General features: G+C 36.1%; 1 protein-coding gene across 1 annotated transcript in view; it reads left to right on the plus strand.

Annotated features, from left to right (window-relative positions):
* Nucleotides 1-24217, plus strand: part of LOC136363299 (nck-associated protein 1-like) — a 60348-nt gene extending 36131 nt beyond the window's left edge. The window contains 16 exon segments of the mRNA XM_066322386.1: nucleotides 202-326; nucleotides 2522-2567; nucleotides 2569-2611; nucleotides 2614-2652; nucleotides 2655-2739; nucleotides 3051-3061; nucleotides 3064-3163; nucleotides 3560-3674; nucleotides 7969-8062; nucleotides 8676-8758; nucleotides 9215-9295; nucleotides 13495-13588; nucleotides 15152-15268; nucleotides 19023-19132; nucleotides 21993-22082; nucleotides 22575-24217. Of these exon segments, the coding sequence (XP_066178483.1) occupies nucleotides 202-326; nucleotides 2522-2567; nucleotides 2569-2611; nucleotides 2614-2652; nucleotides 2655-2739; nucleotides 3051-3061; nucleotides 3064-3163; nucleotides 3560-3674; nucleotides 7969-8062; nucleotides 8676-8758; nucleotides 9215-9295; nucleotides 13495-13588; nucleotides 15152-15268; nucleotides 19023-19132; nucleotides 21993-22082; nucleotides 22575-22691 (1350 nt within the window). The 3' untranslated portion in view covers nucleotides 22692-24217.
* Nucleotides 24218-25980: the final 1763 nt, after the last annotated feature.

Here is a 25980-nt window from a genome sequence, read left to right on the forward strand (position 1 = left end):
TTGTAGAATGTGTTCTTGGCCAAAATATTAGTTTTTTAAATATGCTAGAAAAGTATCTCACAGCAAAACATGATAATGAAGACTTAGACCTGTACCTGCTTTTAAAGCATTATCCATTCAATATGTGCCTTCCATGATAATATACACTTATGTTATATTAAATATTTTTCTTTATTTCTTGTCTATTCTTAAAGCCTGGACAAACTGCATACTGCACTTTCTGAGCTCTGCTTCTCAATCAATTACGTACCAAACATGGTGGTTTGGGAACACACGTTTACCCCAAGAGAATATTTGACATCTCACCTGGAAATCCGCTTTACCAAGTAAGAAATATTGTCGAGTTAGAAGCATTGATACATAAGATAAGCCTTTGCTTGTTTATGTTGGAAATAGTGTGTACTTACTACATTAAATTAGATTGTAAAGGTGGAATGTGAAAATCATGAGTAGAATCCCAACTGAGTGATTATCAAGTCACATGTGCAAACATACACAGTAATTCGTTCCTGTTGTGAAATCCATATAATCTGTTTAACAGCCAGATCCTGCATTCCCAGTCCTGTATCTTTTGTAGGGGCTGGTGATGGCTGTTTTTAGGCATGTATGAAGACATCTACTCCCACCGTTCTTTTGCACACTGCTGGAGCATTTTCAAATATTTGAGTTCACTGCTTTGCTGAAAGTCTGAAAATCAGGAGTCAAGATCTGACAAAGCCAATTTAGAATATGCACAGTTATTTTATTTTTTTTTTAAATCAGGTGTTGATGTTTGACATTCCTGTCTGTTCTTACCTTAATCTTCCCATAGCTTTTTATAGAAATAGGCAAATGGCAACTTCTAGAGAGGACTTCATATTAAACCAGCCAGCTATCCTGCTATTTTATATCATAGATTACTAGTTATGTATTCAAGCAGGGTATAATCCTTAATCAGTTTAATCAACAAGGGAAAATATTAGGTCACTGGAGCACTCCATCAGTAACATAAGTGGCGTAAAAATGAAGATAACTTCATGACATTTTAAGAAATAATTTTGTCAGGTTTATGACTGCTTTCCTTTTTCTTGCTTCATGAAAGAAACAGAATTTGTTAGCTGAACAGAATAGATATTCAATTTATAATTATTTTTCTGACCTTCAAGTGGCATTTCTTTCAGAGGCCTGCAGTGTTCCTTAAAAGACAGTGTACGTTTCTCACTGTTAGGGTTTGTTTACTGTTTTAACTCTTCTGTGTCACATTGATTGGACTTAATCTTGTTATTGTATCGATTTTGAATTTATTTTAAAATAAGACTGCCTCAGAAACAAACTATTGAAAATACTTACTTCATATGACCAAGCAACAACAAAAAAGTTACTCTTGAATAACTGTGTTCTCCTCCAGAATAAGCAATCCCGTTCACCTATGATGAAAGTTGTGATCTACTGATTTCTTTTTTTACTGCTATTCTGTCTTTGAAAAGTACATATACTTAAAAGCCTAACTCTCAAAGTCTAAGACAATGATAAACTTAAAATAAACACTACAAGAAGTATTTGTTTACTATGACTGTTATTAAGATCCCCTGATACAGTTTGTTTGAGGATGTGTTTCCAGAGACATACTGGATAAGGTCCATGTCCATGTATGTTAAAATGGAATATGCAGTCCATTGTACAGTTCTGCTCTAGCTTGAAAGCTCTAGCCTATGAACCTCTGTTATTAGAAGGCTGGTTTTATTTATAGTGAGAATTTCAACAAATTGAAGTATGTCCTGCAATTTCTTGGTTCCTTGATTAAAGATAGAATCACTGTGTTAGCTAAATGGAGATGTATTTTTCATAATAGGATGTGTTTATTTACGTTATGTATATATTGGTTATATTTTTCAGTTTATACTATACTATAGCTATGTGGTTTTTAAAAGATGCTTCAAACTATAACAGCAGCTTTGGTCAAATACTTTTTTGTGTCAAATGCTTTGAACACTTCAATACATGATTGCACTTGCATTTCCCCGAAGTTCTGCATTTTAAAAAACTTCAACATTAATATATTTGCTGAAGTAGTTGTTACATAAGCCTTGCACAGTGTGCTCATATATATGTGGGGGGAAAAAACTTTATTTAAAAAGTGCTTGGTGAGTATTCCTAGTCTCATGAATTTTTACTGGAACCACAGATACAGTTGTCTTTGGAATCCAAAACTTGCTTTAAAAGTGCTTGTGTAGTATGTGCATTGATCAGAGTTTTATACTTGCAGATTTGAGAAGTATTCAAGTAAAAGAATATTTTCCATGCTTGAAAGTGTTTCATGCCAGGTTGGATGGAGCTCTTGAGCAACCTTGTCTTGTAGAAGGTGTCCCTGCCCATGGCAGGAGGGGTCCAAATTAGCTGATCTTTAAGGTCCCTCCCAACCCAGGCCATTCTATGATTGTATGAAAATCTGTGGCTATAAAATCTTCTTTATAGCTGCATCTTTGTTGAATTTTACCAAGAAAAGGAGTTGATTTGTCTCCAATCCTTTTGTTTCTAAAAGGTCAATTGTTGGAATGACTATGTATAATCAAGCAACACAAGAGATTTGCAAAGCCTTCAGAGCTGTTGACCAGTGTAAGAGCCTACATGACATCCTCCAGTCAATAGAAAATTATGTACAGATCGACATTACACAGTGTTTAACAATGTTCTGCTTCAGCAAACCCAGCATTTAGATAGTCATGGTGAGCCAACCATACCAGTCTGTACACAAAATTGGTAAGTATTATATGTATGCTTGTTACAAAGTTTTTAGAGATTTTTTTTTTTTGTTGCTGGAATTGGAGAAGTGGAGTTATTTAAAATTTTCTTAAGGTTCCAGCATCACATGTTTTACTTCTCTCTGTATCTGTTAAAGGAGCTTAAAGCTTGCCTGTTGCCTACTTGTACCTTTTATAGGGACAAGACATAGAGTAAAATGCACACATCAGTTGAACTATGAAAACAAAGCTTTGCTGTCCCTTGTCACACAACTATATTTCATCTGAACACGTGCCTTTTCATCTGAAACATTTTTCCTTTCTGATAAGGTATTTGGAAACTTGCTCCGGCAAGTCAGCAATGGTCACATAGCTTATTTCCCGGCTATGAAGGCGTTTGTGAATTTGCCTACAGAAAATGAACTGACATTTAATGCTGAGGAGTACTTCTGATATATCAGGTAAGCTTTTACTTCTCAATATTTGTGAAGATCAGTTGTGTTGCTTGAGTAATTGGAATAACAGCAACTCTCAGAGCAACTGTTACTGAATAATAGCTAACTCTTGGAGTTAACAATTATTAGCCTTCAGTAGCATTTAAAGTATTTTTATTCATGCTGCCATCGTCTCACTTTTCCTATTTTTGGTCAAAGTAGTGTTGCATTTAAACTAAAGAGATGGGTATATTACACGTTGGTGACTACTGCTTCTGTTACTACCATAAAAACTCTTGTCTTTAAAATTAGGCTTTGGGGTAAAATATTTTTGCACTTAAAACACCATGCTAGGTAGATGATGGGCTGCAAATAAATGAAGATGGAATGTTTGAAGTATAACAGTTTCTCCTTTTCCTCAGAAATGAGAGCCCTTTCGGAGCTTCTGGGACCATATGGCATGAAGTTCTTAAGTGAAAGTCTGATGTGGCACATCTCTTCACAGGTTGCTGAGCTTAAGGTAATCTTGGGAGCTGGTGGGTGTGAAAGCTTTAGTTTTCTGGTTAAGCTTCCCTTAGAATATTTAATACTTATGTCTTTGCATGCCATCTTTTAAATCACCGCCTCAAACAAATCAATGAAGCTTTTTATTGAAATTATTTCAATAAAATCATTACGAATTTTACTCTTCTGTTGTAGTATGCTTGCACAGGTAGTATGTGAGTATCCCACATTCTTCAATGGGTGAATGTGCAGGACTTCATGCAGACTGTTCATTTCTGTGTTATATACTCTAAGTTAGAAGTCAACTGTCTTTTATCATCAGTGGGAAGAGAAACATTTTTGAAGTTTTCCAGGTGTTTGTGAAGCCCTTACCCAAGACTGTTGACTCTCCAAATGTTGCAGAAAAATCTCAACTCTATCTTAGTAATCTATAAGCACTTATTTCTTAACAATGTCTGTATGCATCTATTGTTTAGTTTACATGGATGAAAGACTTCAGGTCCTTTGTCCGTTTTCCTCATTTTACATGTCTTTCCCTCTGGCTCAACAGTAACCATTTATTATAAATGTCTGTGTTCTGATAAGTAAACTTCACATCTACTATAAACAAATAATAAGTTGATGCAGTGAAAAAAAATTGGAAATGGGGGGCATGTCAGGGAAGTTAGTTTCATGTATATTCAAAACAGCAAATAGTAGCAGGGGAACTACTTGGTACCTGTGTAACTCCTCCTGGAAAGAAATTTTAATAAATGTAATAATATGTACTACTTTTTCCAGATAGTCATACTATTATATGGTACTAATTGGCCTAGATTTTTTTTTTTTAATATGACTTGTTCTTTTTAGTGTAGTTGCCAAATTTAATTCTAAGTTGTTATTAAATCTCATAATTTTTTGTTTATTTGACCACTGTTTAGACTAAGAAATTTTTTGTAACTCTTCATGCATGCTGTATTTTTGAAAAAGTACATGAATACCTCACAGGTCTAAGGAACTTCCTTTCTTTCTTCAGTAACAATTTATTGTTAGCATACCAGACCTTTGGAAGTGTATGGTTTTAATATATCCTCTGTTACACTATCAAGCATCTTGTTTTCTTTAATTGCCATGTCGCTGAAAGGCTAAGATGTATGATACAAAGGTTTGAAGTTTTTTATTCACTGTCACAGCTTAAGAAGAGGGGCTGCTTTGCTTTCCAGGCTGGTCTAAGAGCATGCAGCAACCCTGACCTGAGTGCCCAGCCTGCCAGGGTAATTGATTTCTTATGCCCATTCCAATTTTTGAGTTAGAGCATGAGGCTTCCAGGTGAGAATAGTGTGGTTTAACTCCTTGCCATGCACAAAGTGACACCTGTCACGTTTCAAGGGAAGCACTTGAACACCTTTGACAAGTGTTTGTTGCTGTGCTGTTTTGTGCACTTACTGAGGAATCATCATATTTCCTCAAATCAGCACAATTTATGGTGTAGGTGTGTGTATTTTTTAAAAAAGCAACTTTAAATTGTGTCTGAAATCTGTTGTTTTCTGATACTGCTGAGGGTAAGCAGAGCATGATGTAGATCCACATGTGCATGACCACATTTTTGGAGGAAAAAACAAAGTAATAAAATGTTCATCTCTTTAGCTGAGATAGTTGGCTTAGCAAGAGAGCCCTGAGAAGCGTCTGTGTTTGGGGGAAGCAAGCAACAAGAGGAGAGAATGGGGAATTTATTACAAATAGGGTTCAACATGCTTGCTTTGCTTCCTGCAGAGTTGGCCCAGGTGTCTGTTTTATATCTGAAGTTCAGGATTGGGGCAAGAAGGAAAAGACTGCATCATTTAAGCCACTATTTGAACTGTATTTCAGCCTACTCCTTTTAAATCTTAAATTAACATACTGGTTATTTTTTTTGAAGCTGAAAACTTGACTGAATAACAGTGTGCATGGACTATTGCCTCGATCCAGTCTTGCATTTTGGAGAGCTTTGAGGGATTTAAAGTAAAAAGCCAAGTTCTGACACACTGGTTGGTTTAAAATGGCCCATCTTGATTTCAGCACAAACCAGTCTTGCTTTGGCTTTCAGCATAGAAGTATGTCCTGCCCATGCACATGTGCACTCTACTCATAGCAATTGAACAGTTTGGGTTGGAAGTCTTACCTGTAATCAAAACAGAAAAAGCCTTGCAACAGTGTTAAAATAGTACAGTAAAAAGCAGTAAAGGCTTTTATTGAAGTGGCCAGGTATCCCAGTGGTGATGGGATTGGCCCTGACTTTCTATGATTTTATAAGGTTAATTAATTAAGATATCTAACAGGCATATCCAGTAGGAGATTTAGTTGCCCCAGTAACCCACCTCTGGGTGAGCCACTTGCAGTTTGTCCCAGAGATTCTTTGCCCCACTTCTTGTTATGACTTCTCAGATTCTGGTTGGAAAACCAAAATGTTATTCTTGTCAGTCCTCTTCCTTGACAATAAGACTAAACAGAATTTTCAGGAGTGTATTACATGGTTAGCTTATTGTTCTAAAATCTAGGGGGAAGGGTAGGAAAAGTACTGGATTGACAACCATGCATTAGCAATCTACAAACATACAAATGTGTGAAAAATATATAAAAAGCTTAGGCATCAGAAGGGAAGGGGCCTTTAAGACTCTTGGTTAGTTTGCTGCATTTTGTATAGCTTATTTCTTTCCTTGCTTTTTAAGATAAGAAAGTAGGGAGAGTGGGTGGATTATGGATGGACCCGAGCTTATGGGAATAGCGTGATCATGATATAGTGCAGGTTGTTGGACAGATCTGCTTTGCACAGGCTATTACTATGAAGTGGGAGTAAACATTTGTTTCACCATTATTTATTTCATAGCAGTATTATAGATTGTGTTGGTTTTTCTCCTCCTGTGGTCAACAGGAATATTTACTCTAAAATTTAAGCTGCTGCCAATGCTATGTTTTGCCCTATTCTCAGGTGGGTTGAAGTAAAATAAAAACTATTAAAGCAGCTGGCAAAACGGTCAAAGGTTATATCTTCATGGATCCTTAGCAGTAGGTTCCTGCAGGCATTGACTCTTGGATTTTATGAAATGTATATAATCATGTTCCAAACTTACAGTGGCCTGCATTTTTGATGAATATTAATTTTTCCTGCTGCCTCCTCTGGAAATTGAGATGGATTGGAAGGTACCTACTTGAAAAACAAAACTATTAATAATCACTTTGGAAGACCACCTCCGATTGAGAATATCTTTGTTTCTCCCTCTATACTTCAGTTCTTTTTTATGTTGATTTAATTTAGTATACAAAGCATTCTTTAAACAGCAAATCTTCTTTAAACAGAAGGAAATACACCTCAATGTTCAGAGGAACACAAGAGAGCTACATTATTTTTATCTGTTGATTGTCCTCTACATAAAGCGAGAGAATCACTTTTCCCTTTCTAAAATAGGGTACTTAGCACTGACATTGCAAAAATATTTTTATAAGAATAAACTACTTATTTTTTGCCTGAAGAGAGTTTAAAAATACAGCCTGGCACAGCCTAAATTCCTCAGCTAGCAGGAAATTTGGATCTGACATTTTAGAGATGTGATTATGCAATCTCTATAATTTAAATTTCAATCTGATAAATATTTGGAGAATGATTTCATGAAAGTTATTACATGTAACTCTAATCGTGCAAGTTGCATGTATGAGAGCTGTTACAAATTAGAAACAGACCTTTTCTTTTGGCCAAACTGAATTGAAAACTACTGCACTTGAGTTTAACTGTTTCAGGCTAAAGTGTTGGGACTTGGAGGTATGTTTTTGCTTTTTCATATTATAGTGGAAGAAAATTTTGAGTAAACTGCACCAAGGTTTAACAATCTGGCTTCCACTTTTGATTCCATTTTTCAATTTTACCAACATTAAATTTCAGCATAATTAGTAAAAGCAGCAGTCCAAAAGAATTGATTACTTTGTGAATTTATATTTTTATTGTAATATGTATACTTTCTTTCTAAAAAGCTGAGTGGCACAAGGACCTGTTGGCTGATTTTTACAGAGTAACATTCCTTTGCTTTAAGATGTGGTACATGTTGCTCATTACAAAAATCATGTTCTAGGGGATATCTAATCCTTTGCCTTTTGATTCAGAGCTTGCTTTTGTGTATAGTAGTGACTGATGATAATACTGATATATTATTATTGTAGTCCCATTAAGAACACAGTGGGTACATCAGTATTCCATGGGGTTAGTTGCTTTTCTGCCAACTTGAAATGTCCTAAATCAGGCATTTATCCAGTTAACATGCTAAAATCCATAGCTGACATGAATCCTTGCTTCTTTATAGAAACTTGTGGTGGAGAACGTTGAAGTTCTAACACAAATGAGGACCAGCTTTGACAAGCCAGACCAGATGGCAGCTCTCTTTAAAAGACTATCATGTGGGTATCTAACAAGATCCTCCTAAAGATACAGAGTTATTTTTTATATTCATCTTTGTAAAGAAAATGGGAAAAATTAATTTCTCTGTATTGAGAGTATCCATAAGCAGCAAAATGTATGTGAGCTCATATAAACTGATGGATCATTTCAAACTTTCCCAGTCTTCTCATGTACAAAGTGAGATTTCAGTGTTATTTAGTGCACAGGCACTATATTAGTGATGGTTATGGGCATCATTTCAGGGATGATAATACGTAACAGCAATAATATGGAAGCCTGGTACATAGCTTTGGAATGTGAAACAAAAATAATTACAATAAAAAGACGTTTTTGTCTTCAAGAAAGCACAGACCAGTGCTAGCAGCCAGTACTGACAGCTGTGTATACTAGGTTTCATTCCAGGAAGTGGTAAATGTGATAGTTTTCTGCTGAAAATCCCATTGTGGATTCAGCTCCAAAAACCTGCTTTAGCGCTGGTTCTTTTCGCTCTTTTAAAGAATGGCTTTGTTTCAGTACCTTGTTGTTTTCAATATTTTGTTAAATATTTTGTTTCTCTTATTTGAAGACTTGAGCTTGTAAACATCAACACTTTGTTCATTGTTCTCTTTTCAGCTGTTGACAGTGTTTTGAAGAGAATGACAATTATTGGTGTTATCTTGTCTTTTCGGTCATTGGCACAGGAAGCACTTAGAGATGTAAGAAAGAACTGAATATATTCTGAATGATTTTCATTGTATTTAACTTACTGAAATGATAGGATATTTGAAGCTTAACTGTTCAGGAATGATACTTCTTGAAAGGTTGACAACATGCGGGTAAAATGGCAATACTCAGTTGTAACTGAACTTCAAATTGCAACTTGGGGTGAGGGAATATTTTCTGAGTACAGTTCAGAGAACTGTTACATTAAAATATCAAATTCAGTTTAGATCATGTTTTCTGTGTTTACTCATTTTAAAGGCTTTTATTTCACTTCTTTATGGCAAACGTTTATTAGGCTTTAGTGTCTTAAATCTACAAACAAATACAAATGTGTAAAATAAAAACCCATTACAAAAGAAAATAAACTCAGTAAAATAGTGGTAGTGTTTAACTGATAATTAACACAAGAAGTAATTTTTTCTTATTTTGTATGTGTTTATGTCTCTTAGGTCTTATCCTACCACATTCCTTTCCTTGTAAGTTCCATTGAGGACTTCAAAGATCACATTCCAAGAGAGACTGACATGAAGGTAATGCTTGGCTGAAAGAGTGATTGACTTGTTTTGGAGTTTACTGAAAATATGTAAGCAACAAGACTTTCATGTTTAGTGTTGAACATCCAGACACAAAGAACACTTTTTTTTTTCTTTTTTTTTTTTTAACCTAGAAGCTTAGCTATTTGGGGGTTCTGCAGCCTCCTAATGTTCTGGGAAAAAAAATCACAACCACCTGATAGGATAAGACAAGTCTCTATCTGCTGGTGATCACATTTAGAACTTGGATAGACTTAAGAATAAGATATACAAGTGTTAAAACTGACAGGGGGAAGAATGCTGAGCTGTTTCACACTGTGAGCAGTACAGCTCTTCAAACTAAATATTTCAAGGACTCTATGTGGTTTGAGCTCTGTGTATGTAACAGCAGCAAGTGTGATTCTGACCTTAGATTGAAATTTTTTGTGAACCCTCTGTATGAAATGCTGAGAAAAAAAAAAAAGAAAGTTAGTAGCTTAAATAAGGTACCTTTCTCTGAATGAGAATATGTTTCCATCCCAAAACCCCTTGTTGCACATCACATGGCTTCTAGACATGTGTGCACAGTAGCTGAAGTCTAGCAGGGATTTTAATTTCTTATTGCAGCTTGGAGTCTGTGAAGGATTTCAGCTGCTTAATAGTACTGCTGCAGTTTGTTTTGCAGAGAATGTGCCATGTACTTCTCTTTAACAACTTTTAGAGCTCTGCTCTTGAGTAAAGTATAGTTTTTAAGGGCCAGAATACGTTGTTATCCCTGAACTTGAAGTTCACATTTTGCTGTTAACTCTAGAGGAAAGTAACTATGTAACTGTGTATGAAAATTCATTAATATCCTCTTCCTTTTAAAAGGTCAGAGTCCATCATTGTGAGCTTCATGATTTCAGAAGACACAGTGCAGCAGTTATATTCTGGCTCATTTTCAGTTAAAATTACTGAAATTTTATATAGATGCTATTTCATTCCAAAATATTATCACATGCTCTTTGAAACTTGCCATGCTGATAAACCAGCCATAAATGTCTGATGTCCCAGAAAACACTGAAATTCATACCTCAACAGAGGGATTCTGTGGAAGTGCAATGGAAAATTGACTTCAAATGTATGAGCTCCTGATAAAAATTGTATCAAAATGATGCAAATTGCCTTTGCATTTCTAAAGAAAAGCCTTTCTAAATTTCCCACCTATAGTTGCAGAGAAAATCATTGATCACCAGAGCACCATGTTCAATACATTATTGAACTTAAGGAATCAGCATCCAGGAAAGATGAGAAGGGAAGCCCGCTGCTTGCTTTGTTTGATTTTTTTCAGAGAGCATCTTACACCCTCTGGTATCAAAGAAGTGCTGAAAAGGCTGCAACAGTTATCATTGAAGATAGTGTTTTACCATTAATATTTTTAAGTTGATGATAACAGATCACTTCCAAGAGTTTAGTGGATCCCCAAAGACTAAATTCATGAGTATCAGCACATACAAGAAAGTGTAGTAATTGCTGCTTTTTTTCTGGAAGTCAATACAGTAATTTACAGTCACTAAGTGCATGCAACAAAAAAAGCTATCTGCTGTGAAATACAACCCTGCTGAGGGCTGCTGTCTGGCCCTTGCCATATAGCACTACCTAGTTGCCTTCTGCTTCACATAATATTTAGCTGTTGGCCTTCTCTGTCTCTGCTGTAGTTCCGTGATTCTTAAATACACCTATTTTGTGTGTTGGTGTGTGCATTTTTTGTTGCAGCAGCCCTCTTGTTAGATAGTAGAAGTGAGCCCAGACACAAACTTGTTTATCACAGCCTGCAAAGGGCCCTGGTTTGTTCCTCTGTACAGCTCAGCCATCCTGACTCCAACCATTCCCTGCCTCTGCCTGCACCAAGCTCCTGCTGGAGGTTTCCCTTGCAGCCTCTGACTGCTGCTTATTTCCTGCTGAACTCTGCCTGCAGGGATCAGTGTGCAGCCTCTGACTGCAGCTTTTCCCCAGCCAGACTGTGACTGCAGGTTCCACCAACAGGCTCTGGCTGCACACCCACACTGACCTCACTGCAGGGATTCTCTCTGCCCAGGACCCTGCTTCTTCATGGTCCCCAATGTTCCTCCTCCATCATGATCTTCCTCTCACCAGCCAACCCACTCCCTTTTATCACACTTACCTTTATTGGCTACATCAGAGGCCAGGCTGTGTTGTAATTAAAACAGCTGTTATTTATCAGGGATTAAAGTCACCTGTATTCCCTTCTACAAATTCTAACTGCTGTGGATGTGCTGTGCTGGTGTACACATGATACCAGCTGTAGATGTCACCTCTTATGGTGTGATGTGATGCCATGTAGATTTGTTGGAGAGTTCAGAGCTTGTCTGGGTAATGTTGGAGGACTGTGCATGGAGGAGCCAGACCTGGCTAATCTTTGTCCATAGTGCCTGTTGTGAATACTGGAAACTCTTGACATGTACTCCCCCACAGCTCTGCCAGAGCTTTGTCTTGAAAACTTCTTGTTGGAGGAGCCAGGAATGTTCTGTGAGCTCAGAACAGAGTTCTGTGAGCATGCTAACAATTAATCCCTGTGGACAATTAGCAGCTCCTTGTCTGAGCTTTCTCCTGGCCCTGTCACACACAGCTGACCAACTGTAGGTAACACAGTCTTCTTTTGGGACAATAAAGCAAACTTTTTTTTTTTTTTTCTGAACAGCAATTTAAGAAGCAGATCTTTACAAGGTTTTGTACAATGGATTGGAACAGTTGCCCTATTGGGCATATTTTCTGACATGATGACACAGTAATTTCATATGTACTGAATTTACCAAGCAAAGTATAAATAGTTTTAAAGTGTTGTTAAAATTAATACTTATTTTGAAATGTTATTTTCATATTACTATTTTCAAGACTTATGATTTGGGATGACTGTCAAAATGGGAATCTCTTCTCCTTTTATTTGGATATTTTTAATATTAAATTAATGAGCTGTCTGTGAGGCTTTTAGAAACAGGCTTGCATTTGTGCACGTAGTGACAGGACAAAGAGGAATGGCTTTAAGATGACAGAGAGTAGGTTAAGGTTAGATATTAGGAAAAAATTCTTGACTGTGGGGAGGCCCTGGCACAGGCTGCCCAGAGAAGCGTTGGCTGCCTCATCCCTCAAGTGTCCAAGGCCATGTTGGACAGAGCTTGGAGCAACCTAGGATAGTGCAGGATGTCCCTGCCCATAGCAGGGGATGGGACAAGATGAGCTTTAAGGTCCCTTGTAACCCTAACCATTCTGGGATTCTGTGGTTCTTTTGAGCCTCTTGGCTGTGAACCACATATATGGTTCATATATGGTTCCATATGCTCTGTAATTCTTTTCTTGCAGGACTGTGCAAGCAGCATTGTATGCTTTTCATACCAAAGCTTGCCCTCAGGTAGCCAAGCTGGAGCACACAAGGATAGTCTGCACAATATTCACCACATGGAGCTGCTCAAATCTCCATGATAATTTATGGGAAAAAGTGTAAAACTTCCCAAATACTAATGGCAGTAAGACTTTGCTAGTGTTTCCTGTATTCATTTGTGGGCCTGCTTTTGCAGAGAGTCATCTGAATTATGGTTTCAAAAACTTAGTTGAAATAGTAAATGGAAAGAGAAAACAACAGTGTTGAATGCTTGTTAATGGTAGCAAGAGACATCCTGGGATGGACTGGGAAATGGAATGCGTTTCACAATCTTCTTATTTCCTCCAAGTGCTGTGGCCACTTAGACTGTTATTTTTGGTGCCTGGATCCAATAAAAACTGAATGTGTATAACATTCGCATCTTGTAAGATTTCTCCATTAGTCTCTTTCACCAGATTGTGACTTTTGGCTTTTGTTTAAAAATGCTTTATTTGTAGATGCTAGCTGATCCTTTAGATCTGGTGGAGAAAATACACCAATTTCTTTTGAACATTAAAGAATGATGTACAAACAGCTAACTGGAAGTCAGGGTGTTGCTTTGGAAGTAATGTAAGAAAGTGTATGAGTTTTGTTTGGCTTGACACAACACAATTACTGTCTGGTACACAAAGTGTAGACACAGATGCTCAGTGGAGGATAGAAACAAACAAAACCTACAGTCTCTGTCTAATTTTAACCAAATCTCTGAAATCCCGTAGTGCCTCAAACTCATTTTCAAAATGACAGCAAAAAATGTGCATCATCACCTTTACATGAAAGCATTTCTTCTGGTCCTCAGGTGGCAATGAATGTATATGAACTGTCATCAGCTGCTGGATTGCCTTGTGAGATTGATCCTGCCTTGGTTGTAGCACTGTCTTCCCAAAAATCAGGTAAAAAGTTCCAACTTCAAAAATATAAATGTTAAAAAGAGAAAAGAAGTGTTTGAAGTGCTGGGAGGAAACTTGTATGTCTTGATTCCTTTGTATTCCTTCAATCAACTTCATAAATGGCATAAGAGGATGAATTACTTGTCCCTGCTGTTTATTTGTGTTAGCTTGAGAATTTTTTCAGATAAGCATGAATGTATGTGCTGATCTAGAAAAGGGTAACAGGTAGTTGTAGAAGGAATTTAACGGTGAACACACTGCTGTAATTTAAGAACAGTGGCAATAATAAAAGTGTCCTGTGAACAACTTGATCAGTTCTGTTGCACAGATGTAACAAACCTGTCACCTGAGTAAGCATTAGGACCTGAATGCAGCTCATGAATTTCACAATATTTTGTTGCCAGTGTGTCCTACAAGTTAACATGAAGTTTACAAGGGAAAACAGTAAAATAAACTTTTAATAAAATTAACATGTATCATACTTCCTCTTCCTTGCTTTAAGGCACTGCTGTCTAAGCTTTTCAATTTTCTTTACTCTGGCATGTTCAAAGACATGAATTAAGACTTCTGTGTTATTGATGATTTTCAGCTTTTTTCCCTATCTTCCTTACAGAGCATTTCATTACTTTTTTTCCCCCCTGTTAATTGTGGATAGTTATTGTTAGAATAAGACCATGCATGTTTTAAATGCTACCTAAGTTGTTTCTTCTTACTTCAATAGTAGTTATTTTGAGAGCGGAAAATGCAAAGGGGCATTTCAATATTTGAATTTAAGTCCCAAGCACAATTTCTTCCTGCACTTAAAAAAAAAAAAAAAAAAGGCAATCCAAAGTGCATTTGTTCTATCTATATTATATATATAATATACAGAAGTATATTTTGGTAGGTATCTGGTATCTGAAATGCCATTTTAAATAGATTATTTTCATTGTGGTACAGCTATGAAATGTCTAAGCTAGGTCAACAAAAATAGTTTCTATATAGTCTCATAGTGGTTTATGATCTTGTATTTTAATTGTTATTTTTGGAGTTTGAAATATGTTGCTTTTATTGAGTTTTCATAGAGATAAATTCTGTATGTCACTAATTGTTGATTTTTTTTTAAATCGATCTTAGGCTAATGTGTGATGATGCTGCTATTTTTGTAAGCACAAGGTGTGAATTGACATGAGTGCACCATCACCTTTTGCTTACTTGCTAAAGGGAGAGTGCAAGAGAAGCACTTCTGTGACCTTAGAGCAATAATTGGATTTATACCAGCATGAAAAGATGACTATTCTGCTCATATTTAGGACTTAGTAGCTAAATTGTTAGATGTAATAGCACAGCAGTGGCTTCTACTTGTTCTCCTGGATAACAGACTGGACATTTTGCAGCTCTACCCTGTTTCTTTTGGCAAGACTGACATTAATATTCCTCTTTTCACAATACAAACATTAACTTTGTTGGATTTTGCTTTAAATTTCAATTTGGTCAAACATTTTACATTCTAGTCTACCTGCAGCTGAAAGGAAATATTTCAAGATTACTTCTTTAATTAAAGAGCTTAATTATTTTTGTTTTTAGAAAACATTAGTCCAGAAGAAGAATATAAAATTGCTTGCCTTCTAATGGTCTTCGTGGCTGTCTCCTTGCCTACTTTGGCTAGTAATGTGATGTCTCAGTATAGCCCTGCCATTGAAGGTAATGTAGAGTCTGCTCAATATTTGCTGGGAATTCTGTCTTCAGTAGTTCTGGTAGTGTCTTGAATACATTCACCTTTAATATTTAATTACATTTTATAGTGAACACATTTAAAAATCAGTTAGCCTTTATTCAGCTAAGTTCCTCTGTAAATACTTTAAAAAATATTTACTTAACTCTTGTCTGAGATAACTTTCTATGAAAAATTAGTTTAGTACTTGAAATTTTCAGAACAGTTCAGACACTGCAGGGGGCAATCTTGTCCTACATGGAATCAATGGAGCACACATACTGCATTAATTGTGTGACACGTGCTATCTAATATAATATATAGTAAGTATTAATGTTTTAGTAATCTTTACACTGGCCTTGGGCCAGTCATACAAGGTGTCCCTTCTATATTTAATATGCTGTTTATATTGCCAAGCATAAAGTTTTGAAAGCAGAATCTGGAAGGTGTAAGTTGTGTACAGAATTATTTCCTATACAGCAGTTCAACTTTCTTATTAAAAATAAAAAAAATCTTTGCCTCAACAAAATTCTTTGCATGTAATCCACAGTTTTATCTCTCTTTATAAGTTGAAAAAAGACAGACAGTACTGTTCCAACACATACAAAAATCACCTTTTAGCTGTTCAAGCTATTTCCTTTGTAATGTGAAATATAACTCACATAAAAGACCGTGGTTTTACTGCTTTCATTCACTGGGATGCATGTTATCTCCAATTGGTTTTTAAACCTGCATTATTTTTAATTCACTCAAAATTGTAACTCACAATAGTAAATGTAAACTGGCTTCTGAAAATTTAAAGTATCAGGAAAATGCCAAAAATTTTGAAAGCTTTCTGTGTCACTTAATGTAGTATGCAAATCATGTTTTTTAGAGACCCAGGATTGTTGTTTTACATGGGATTCATCAGCGTTCTCTTCAGTTTTGAATTATTAGGGATCTGTTGACTCTAGTTTCATTTTAAAACAGATAGTGTAGACTTCTCCAGTGGTGGAAAATGTTAGATAAATCTGATGTATGAGTAGAACTTGAATATTGATTTGAAAATGAAAGAATTTTCAAGTTAAAAGCTTTTTCTGATGAATTGGGAGAATAATCTGTAACCTGTTATTTATGTGCTCATAGTATTTCTTTTGCTCTTTGCAAGATTTTTCCAAGTTGTGATACATGAATAAAAATCTTGGAATAATAGGTGAGAGCAGGGTGTGATTGGTGAAGTGCACAGGTAGAAACTTCCTTGTTTGAAGGCAGTCAGGTTGACTGTCTTTACTCAGTCCAAATGAGCTTGTTTATGTGTATGTAAGATCACATCTCTTAAATTAAAATTGCCTAGTTATAGTTTTGTAAAAGAAATCCTTTGGAAGCACTTCCTGCTCCCTGTTTCTCCTTCAAAAGATCTTACCAGCTGTAGAGTCTCAAAACCTGTATGGCTTGCCGGGGGGCAGTACTAAAAGTTTCACTGGTGATTATATTTTCACATTTACCCCTCTGCAAATAAATGGCTAAGAATATGGACAGACTAGCTAGAGGTTCTCCAGCAGGTTAAAGCTCAGTGGGTTTGCCTTCCTCAAATTTCCTCCCTTCCCAAACCCTCTTAGTCATTATTTTTTAGCAGGCTGAAACAACAAATAAATCTTCTGTTGAAAATAAGCAGATAATCTTCTGCCTGTTTTATATCATGTAGCTTAAATATTCCAATTTATGTGGTTTCATTTACATTAAATAAATCTTAAGATGAAGTCAGGCAAAGCCTTTTTCAAAGTGAGTTCTTAAAGTACAATTAATAGATGACATGAAACTGTGATTGGAGAGAAGTTACATCTTGGACTCAAAGAATCCCATATTAGGAGCTGCTACTGGTTCTGTGAGATGTGGCCTGTGTATTTACATAATTCTTTACTGAGTGGGCTCTTTTACTGAGAGGAAAATCTGGCAAAAGGTATAACATAAAATATGTTCTCTCTACAAAAATTCAACAAACAGAATAGACTTTGTAATTTCTGCCTTCCTTGCATAATACTACTTTTTCTTGTGTTCTACCCTTATTGTAGAACATCTGGCTTGAAACACTTAATATAAATGGTATTTCCAGAATGTGAACTTAATAAATTCTGCTTTATGAAGTAAATTCCCTGGACAAATCCTGAATTAATCCATCAACGAGTCACAGATTTGAAGGAGTTTCAGCTTTTTAATCTGGCAAGACATATCTCCCAAATACAGACAGTGCTTGGACAGCTGTAGCAATGTCTGTATTCCCTCTGTCTGCTTCAAGATCAAGTCTGTTTCTTCCACTAGTTCCAGATAAAGATTCAAAGTCTAACAGACCTTTACCTTTGTTTCCAGTCCAGAATCTGAACTGCTAGTCAAATACCAGGCTAGAGGTCTTAATTTGTCAACTAGAGGGTAGAATAGAACACAAGTCTGCAAGAGCCCTAGTTTTTTTCTAAATACTTGAAATTGTGAGTTGGAAAACAACAGTTATTTTGCTGAATTCTCTTGTTGATGCTTTTTCTAGAGCCTGAGACATAAAAATAAAATCTCTTGAATAAAATCAGCCTTTTCAAAGACAAATGCATATTTGAATTAGAATTAAGCAGAACAGATTTTCTTGATTGATATTCACATACAAATAGGAGACTAAGTTGGAGTGTCCAATCTGGGGGCCCTGCTAGATGGAGATCCACAGGGATCCTCACTGGGACCTACTAGTCAGTATATTTACAGACCACCTGGATGAGGGGCTGAAGAGTGAGGTGAGAAAATTTATATATCATGTCAACCTGTTGAGGGTATTAGAGGAGTGAAGAGCTGCAGAGAGGTATGGTACTGAGTAAACTGGGCAATCAAATGACTGCTAATAGTAATTTTGAGTAACAATAGTGATACGTGTGGAGAAAAAATGAATTTTTCTCATGTGGAGTGATGGGGTCCAGCTGACCTCGCTATTCAAGCATGAACTTGGAGTCAGGGTAAATGACTGAATGAAAAAATGAGCTCACTGCTCAACAGTGATCAAAAAATAAGTTAAGAATCAGCATGCTTGCATGCTTGAGTACTTGTTAACTCCTTCAAAGACCACCTCCTTTTCATATGCTCACACTTGCCTAAGATACTTGTCCATGTGTATATTAATTTTGTTGTAAAGTGGTATATTTGACTTAATTTGCCTGGAAGAAATATCAGGTTTACTGAGGAGCAGTTCTTCTGTTCTCTGTGAAGACTGGTGTCATTTAACTACCTTCCAGGGCTCTGAAGGCTTGGTGAATTTTAGGCAAGATGTTACATATGAAAGTCAGCGATGGAACACCTTTGTTCTTGAGTACCTGTAGATCTCTTTGAGGAATACTGTCTGGGCATGACATGTTCATTTACACAGATGGGGAGAGAAATGGTCAATTAGCTTGTCAAAATCCTGTCTTTTTGGCCTAGTCAAGTGTTAACACTCTCAAGTTTTGTAAAAACCAAAAATACTTCCAATATTCCTTATTTCTAAAAGCCCCAGGTTGTTTCTCAGGTTGTTGTGACCATTAGGAATTGGAAGGGAGAGCTGTACTTCTGGTGGTTTTCCTGATAGCAAGGTCAGTGTGGAAGAGTACCTTGCTCCCATTGTGTAGAGATGCTAGAAGTTCTTTGACTGTCACAATGAAAGTACGTGTGACTTCAGTCTTTGGTGATATTTTTCCAAGGAATACTGTCTTTTCCAACATGGCACCGAGGTGATTTGAGTATGTTTTTGTTTAGGGCATTGCAACAACATTCATTGCTTGGCAAAAGCTATCAATCAGATTGCTGCAGCTTTATTCACCATCCACAAGGGGAGCATTGAAGACCGTCTGAAAGAATTTTTGGCTGTATGTATAACTTTATTCCTGCTTGTTAAAATGTGCTGCTGATTTGGGATGCAATGCAATTGATTTCATGAGAATCTGCTTTTGATGCACAATAGAGAAGAATGTTTTCTATATGCTTCTATATACAAGTCTATACATTGATTAAATTTTGCAGTAGTTCATTATAAACACTTGTATGTGATGTTGGAAATTTAGAGGAACAAATCAGTGCAAGTGCCACAGTGTGTTTCAGTATAATCTTTAGTATTTTAGTACATACAATTTCTCACATTGTGTGGCCCACGACTGGGGAAAAAAATGTGCAATGTATTTAAAATCAAAGTTCTTCTCTAGCTGGCTTTTTCCTACGATGTGGATCTTTGAAAATGTAAAATAAACTTTAGAGTGGTTTTTGTGTTGTACCTTTTGACATGCCTGCCCTTCTTAAACATGAACAGCCAGGAGGCAGAGTGTTACAGGGGTAGTTGGGAAGAGGAAATTTTTTATGCCTCCAAGTAGATTGAATATGAAAGCTACTGAAATCTTTGGAGATGCTTTGGAAAAAACCCGAAAATTTTTAGGTCATGGTGACGTGTTTTAAATACATTTTGGTGTGCTGCTTGAGTAGAAATAATTTTTTTTTAAATAGCTCTTAATTAGCCAGTACTTGAAGGAAACTAAAGGCTAAAACAGCAGCATCACTTTAATTTTTAAAAACTGCTATCAATTTTGAGTGGGTTTTGATTTTTCTGTTTGGCATTAAAATGTGTGGGAAAAGAAGCCCCTCCCTCTTTATTTTAGGTAACTTTCTGTAACTAAAGTTAAAAAGTTAAAGTTAACAGAAACAATTTTTTTTCCTTTTTTAAAAATATAATCTTAAAGCACTCTTTCACTTGTGGAAATTCATTGCATTTTGTAAAACAGAAAAAACCCTCTGGCCATTGACCTTGTCTAATGCAACTGCTGGATATAAAACATGAAAGAGAAATGGTTGTATCAAGTTGCATACATTTGACAAGTGAAGAAAACCAGTATAGTTTCATGTGATAAAAACACTTTTGGTATGAGGTTTGCATTCTTTTAGTGTTTATGGACCGCTTTCAGACCACTGCTTTTACTGCACAGACTATGACTTGATGCTTCAGATATTTTGTTAATCTTTGTTTTTTAACACTTACTGTTAGTCTGAAAGAAAAACATTTCTCTTGAGAAGAAAACTACTGCTGAAGATGATCTGCTTTCCTGTCCAAGTTAATTAAATATGAAAAAAAGTAGGAGGTTCTTTAATGCTGATGAGTGTGTACTGTGTATCTTTTGAGGTATACATATTGACTTCATGTTAAAAATCGATTCATGACAGCTTTTTCTAGAAGAATGTTGAGTTGGATTTTTAAAGTTAGTATTTTTAATTTAAAATCCTCTTCTGGTAAACATGTGATTTAGGCATGTTGCCATTGCTTGTTGTGAGGGCCTAAATGATGACTGTACATATGAAAGTTGGAAGGAATTTTTTTCAGATTTCTGTAAGGCACAAAATCATGGTGTATCAAGGCATGGTGTATCAAGTAAAATTAAGTATTTTACTCTATTCTGTGATCCTGAGCTTGTAAATACCTAAGTACATGTTAGAAGTTTCTAGGATATTTTCTAAAACTAGGGTGATAGGGTTGCTTTTGGTGATGCCTTTTTCAACCTAGACATGAAACAACACACACTCTTGAGATAACATCAGTGTGGGAGATAATATAAAAGTGGATCTTTATTGAAGCTCCAGGGGCAGTTATGGAAGAATGCCCACAAAAGCCCACCCACACGGGGTGAATACAGTTTGTATAAGTTTAGCAAATTAGCATAATTGACAAAAAGTATCAATTAAGAGGACAAGTTCATGCCATTCACCTCCCCCCAGGTCAAGCCCCTTCTCTGGAGCCCTCCCCTTGGTACAAGCTGTCTTTTTTTTATGAAAATGTGTCTTGAATAGTTGTTCTCAACCTTCATAGCCAGGAAGAACCAGGGTAGCACAGGGGCCTTGCTCTTTCTGGGGCTTGGAGCTCTGGAACATGTTTTGTCTTTCTGCCTGGGTAAAGGGCATGGAAAAGTACTGGAAAAACTAGCTAGGATACAATAATAGGCTACAGAGCTCCAAATATATGTGTACAGAATAAAGAGAATAAAAGAAAAAAATACAAAAATCAATAGGCATAATTTCCCTCCTTTTTAGAGACTAACAAGACTCTACCTTGTCTAGTCTCTACTCCATATTTAATCATACCACTGTTTTACACAACTGGCTATCCCACCAGCTAAGATACACATGCCAACTAGAACTACAGCTAATATGAATATTTTTTATCCAGGCCCAGTTTGGTAACAAGTTAGTGTATACTGAAGGTACACTGATAAAATATTATTCATTGACAGTTAAGATGACATTTCTTCCAAACTTCTTCTGTTGCAAAATGTGCAAAATTTCAAACAATAAAAATTTTAATCACTTCAAACCTTATAAAAATGCAGTAAGTTGAATTGTATATTGGGAAGGACAGAAGTGAGACTTTGATCCCCTGGGAGTTCTGTCATTAATTTCAGGAGATTCATAATTGTCAAGCAATGATTACAACAAAAAAAATTCTCTGCAACAAATTAACTTACTTTTTATATTAAAATAGCATGTGTCATTTATTAAACACTAGTAGGAATAATTGCAATATCGCACATTTAAAGCCCAGTGATGATTCATGTGGTTCATAAGCTCAGGATTATTTGCTTTCCTCTGTCATTATTAGTACAGTGCAGAGTCCCTTGGCTTTGTGTAACAAAATATCAGCAGCTCATCAATGCTTTGTTTTATTTATTGCTTTAAAATACTCATTTTATCTAGCTTGCATCATCCAGTCTACTGAAGATTGGCCAGGAGACAGACAAAACTACTACAAGAAACCGAGAATCTGTTTACCTACTACTGGACATGGTGAGCATTTATTTGTGTGTTTTATTTGCAGCTCACAAACCAGTGGAAATCACTTTGGTGTCGTTCTTGGCATTCTACTGTCAGTAAATTTTTTTCATTCCCCCAACATGCATATATTATTGCCATCATCCTTTATTGCTTAGAACATTGTATCACATTGTTCAGATAATTTTAATTGTTCACTTAGTACGTACCACACATTTAAGAAGCAGCGTTCAGAATGTGCAGTAGAAAATCCTCTCTGCTCTGAGGACTTCCTCTCAGTTTTCAGTATCTTTTGGAAGATGACTGTTTATATAGGAAAGCAAAATGCTTGCTTTGAGAAGCAGTGAGTTTAAGTGTAGGGAGAAACTACTGTAAACTTGGTGCAATTTATTTTCACTGTGAAATATGTGAGTGGTGGTGTGATGTGAGCTGGAAGGATCTACATGAAACATTATCAGGAGCAGGCAGTTTTGCTCTGCAAAACCTTGTGTTTCTGGTATTTTTCAGATTGTGCAGGAGTCTCCTTTCCTGACAATGGATCTCTTGGAGTCTTGTTTCCCTTATGTCTTGCTGAGAAATGCATACCACGCTGTCTACAAACAAAGTGTTACATCCTCTGCCTAAGTATCTACTAACTGGAGATAAGACATAGCACGCATCTGTGTGGCCTAAGTTTTATCTGTAAACTGTGGAGCTATTTTACTCTATGGCCTGATGAACAGTTTTGTGAATTATAAACTTTTTCCATCAAGTTGTATTCCTAAACAGTGGTTTCTTAATTATGGTTGTATTACAATATAAGCTTGGTTGATTTTAGGTTGCACACTTATGGAAAACTTTTTTTCTCATTCCTTTTTTTTTTTTTTTTTTAACTTTAGAGCACCAGTTATGTTTTAAAAATACTGCTTCTGCTATATGTTTTTGATATTGATCATGGAAAACAAAAATTGCTTGTTTATTTCCCAGAAGAAAAATGTATGTAGTGATTATTTTAGATAGAGTAGCTTTCATCTGTGTGTAAATTATTCCAAATAGGGAGAGTTATAAACTTGTACCTATTGTTCTTATTGAAAACAAATATTGGATGTGCATTTCTGTGAAGTAATTACAGCATTTCTAGTTTTATTTTGAAACGTTCACCAATCTACGTACTATGACACTATCTAACATTAAAAATGTTATAGGACTGCTTATCCTACAGACAGTGATCCTCTCCCAATACCCTTAAACAACTGCAAGTGGTGGTGTTTGTATAAAGCATAGTGGAAATTTTTTTTAAACTAACTTCTGTGGTGCCCTGTTGGCATTAACACTACCATTGTACCCTGCTGTATAATAAACATTCTTACACATTTATCATATATTGATAAAATGTTAGCCCTTAACCACTTTTTATATGTTTTAAATTTTTGAAATTCAAGTGTACCTTCCATAACATACAATAAACACTAGACTGTATTATCTGTAGGTGAATTATTTTTAATATAAATGTTATCCTAGTATTTTAAGCTTTAACTGTGCTGTTGTGCATTGATTTATATCTCACAGTTCATTAAATATCAATCCTTAGAGCTTTTATGTGAAGACTTCTTTTAATTCTTCACCTTTTGCCTTTTGCAATAGCGAATCTTGTAAAAAGTTGGAAGAAGGAATTAAAAACAATGTTTAAAATATCAGTTTAGTGCCATTATCCTTTAAATCCTATTTTTACATAATAAAGCAAGAAAAGCATTTATACAGTATGTAGCAATGCCAGTTGTACCCATAGAAATAAGTGTATTGTTAAAAGTATGAAACTTGAAATAATCCTAGAACAGGCGAATGTTGCTGAAACCGTAACATCAGACATGACTGAGACAGATGTATAATAGTCCCTTTTTTATCAGTCATGCAAATTGGCCTTGCAGGATAGCATGGGCTCATTTAGCCTGAAAGCTGACCAGATGGTTGTGCTCTGTAATCCCTGATGTATAAAAGCTGTGTGTTCCTCAACAGGCTCTGGACATTGTATAGAGCCCCTGTTCTTGGTGCAACTTCTGTGCATGCTGGTAACTTTTTCTGTTATGAATGAGCTGTTGTGTGCTCAGTTACAATAGCTTCCTCTGTCCAGAGGAAAAAAGTACTGGAATAAAATTGTCTTAAGGAAGTAAGACAGTACATCTATATTTTTCCTTATTATGCACTTTATGTTATAACTATGGAAGGGTTTTTAAATTGGTAAGTTAGTACCATAATGAAGAAGTTTATTCATAAAGTAATTAGGTGGAATGCAAGACTTATGAGTTCTACTCTGTAATATTTATAGTCTAATACATTCAAATGTTCTGATTTCAATTAAGATTTTGATTATGATATAGACTTTTGTGGGAGAATAATGCCTGTTTTCAAGATGGATTCTTGAAAAACTCAAGTTTAAGAAATAACCTTGTGCCTTCAATATTTTTAATTACAGAACATGTATGTATGTATGTGTCCATTTGCCTCAGATCCCAGATTTCCACTGTTTGTGGTGTTAGTGAACCAAATCTAGAAAACATGTCATCACTGACAAATAGGTAAGGGGTGTGGTATCTCTGCAAGAAGCTGCTTCTGACACAGTTGGATTAGATTTAGGCATTAACCTTTTAGACGTGGTAATTTCTGTGGCAGTCCTTACCTGTGGTAGCTGGCGCACAAATAAATCCCTGAGGTGATGCTTTTTTAACTACACTACTACTTTTTAACTACTTCCTGCAAGAATGTGGGCAAGCTCAGCAAACCACACAAGGGAAAAGTTGGGGAAGAATCACATGGACTCATCCATATGTTGCCTGGATTTGGGCAGGATTGGAAGGATTTGTTTTGTTCTTGCTGTATTTCTGTTGTTACTGGTTTCAGCTGAGCTACCACAGAACTATTTAGGGTTCAGCCTGCTCACGGAAGGCAGAGCACATCAGGCCTCGTCCTCAAGGCAACCTGTGTCCATGCACTGCACAAACTGTGAAAAGCCTGGTGAAACAAGTTTGTTGGGAAGGAAGATAGAGAAGGAATTTTTCCTCTGGAGCTTGCAAGACTATGTCCACAACTTAGTAAGTTCAACACTTGCCACTGTATATCGAGTCATCTCAGGTGGCCTTTTGTGCCATTACAAACAAAATGTGTTTGTAATTCCTGGAGCACAAAGCACAGATGGCTGGGCTGAGCTGTCCCCATATGGAGCCAGTTTGGATCAAATGTCTAATTCATGGGGGAGGGTTTTGCCTCATGTGAGAAATAGTGCAGAAGAAGAATGTCCTGTTGCTGCCCACAGAACTATTTTTTATAGTTTAAAAAGATCTGACTACTAGGACAAAAGATTACCATTGAAAGCAAGGGCTACTCTCGAACCTTTTTTTGCTGTAGTAATGTGTTTTCTATATAGGAAAAGGAATTGGTAACACTTGGACTGTATCACTTTTTACACACTGTAGAAATGTATTCTCCCCAGAAAATGTTGGAACGAGGCCAGTGATTTGAAGAGAGATATGAGCCTTCTTCACAGGTCTTCATGGGCTTGTATGACTTCAGAACTTACTCATTCCAGATTGAAGAATTTTGGACCATAAGTAAATATGCTTGGCCTCTAAACTGGTTGGTTTTTTTTCCAAAAGCTTCCCTGGTCCTGAGATTCAGCATTGTGATTCATACTATAAAGTGAACCCTCAGTTACTTACTAGTAACTTTTAAATTCTTAAAGTTCTGATATATCTGAACCAATGCTGTAATTTTTTGTTTGTTTGTTTGTTTTGCTCCCTTGAGCTGAATGAAACTCAGAGCTAGGGGTTTAGATGTAGCAAGTCATCCTGTTCAATCAGTGAAAGAGATCTTTTAGATATAGGCTTCAAATTGGTCTCACATACAAATTCAGGCATCCTGTAACACCATACCACATTTT

Source organism: Sylvia atricapilla, chromosome 7 (genome assembly GCF_009819655.1).
Source record: "Sylvia atricapilla isolate bSylAtr1 chromosome 7, bSylAtr1.pri, whole genome shotgun sequence".
Classification (NCBI taxonomy): domain Eukaryota; kingdom Metazoa; phylum Chordata; class Aves; order Passeriformes; family Sylviidae; genus Sylvia; species Sylvia atricapilla.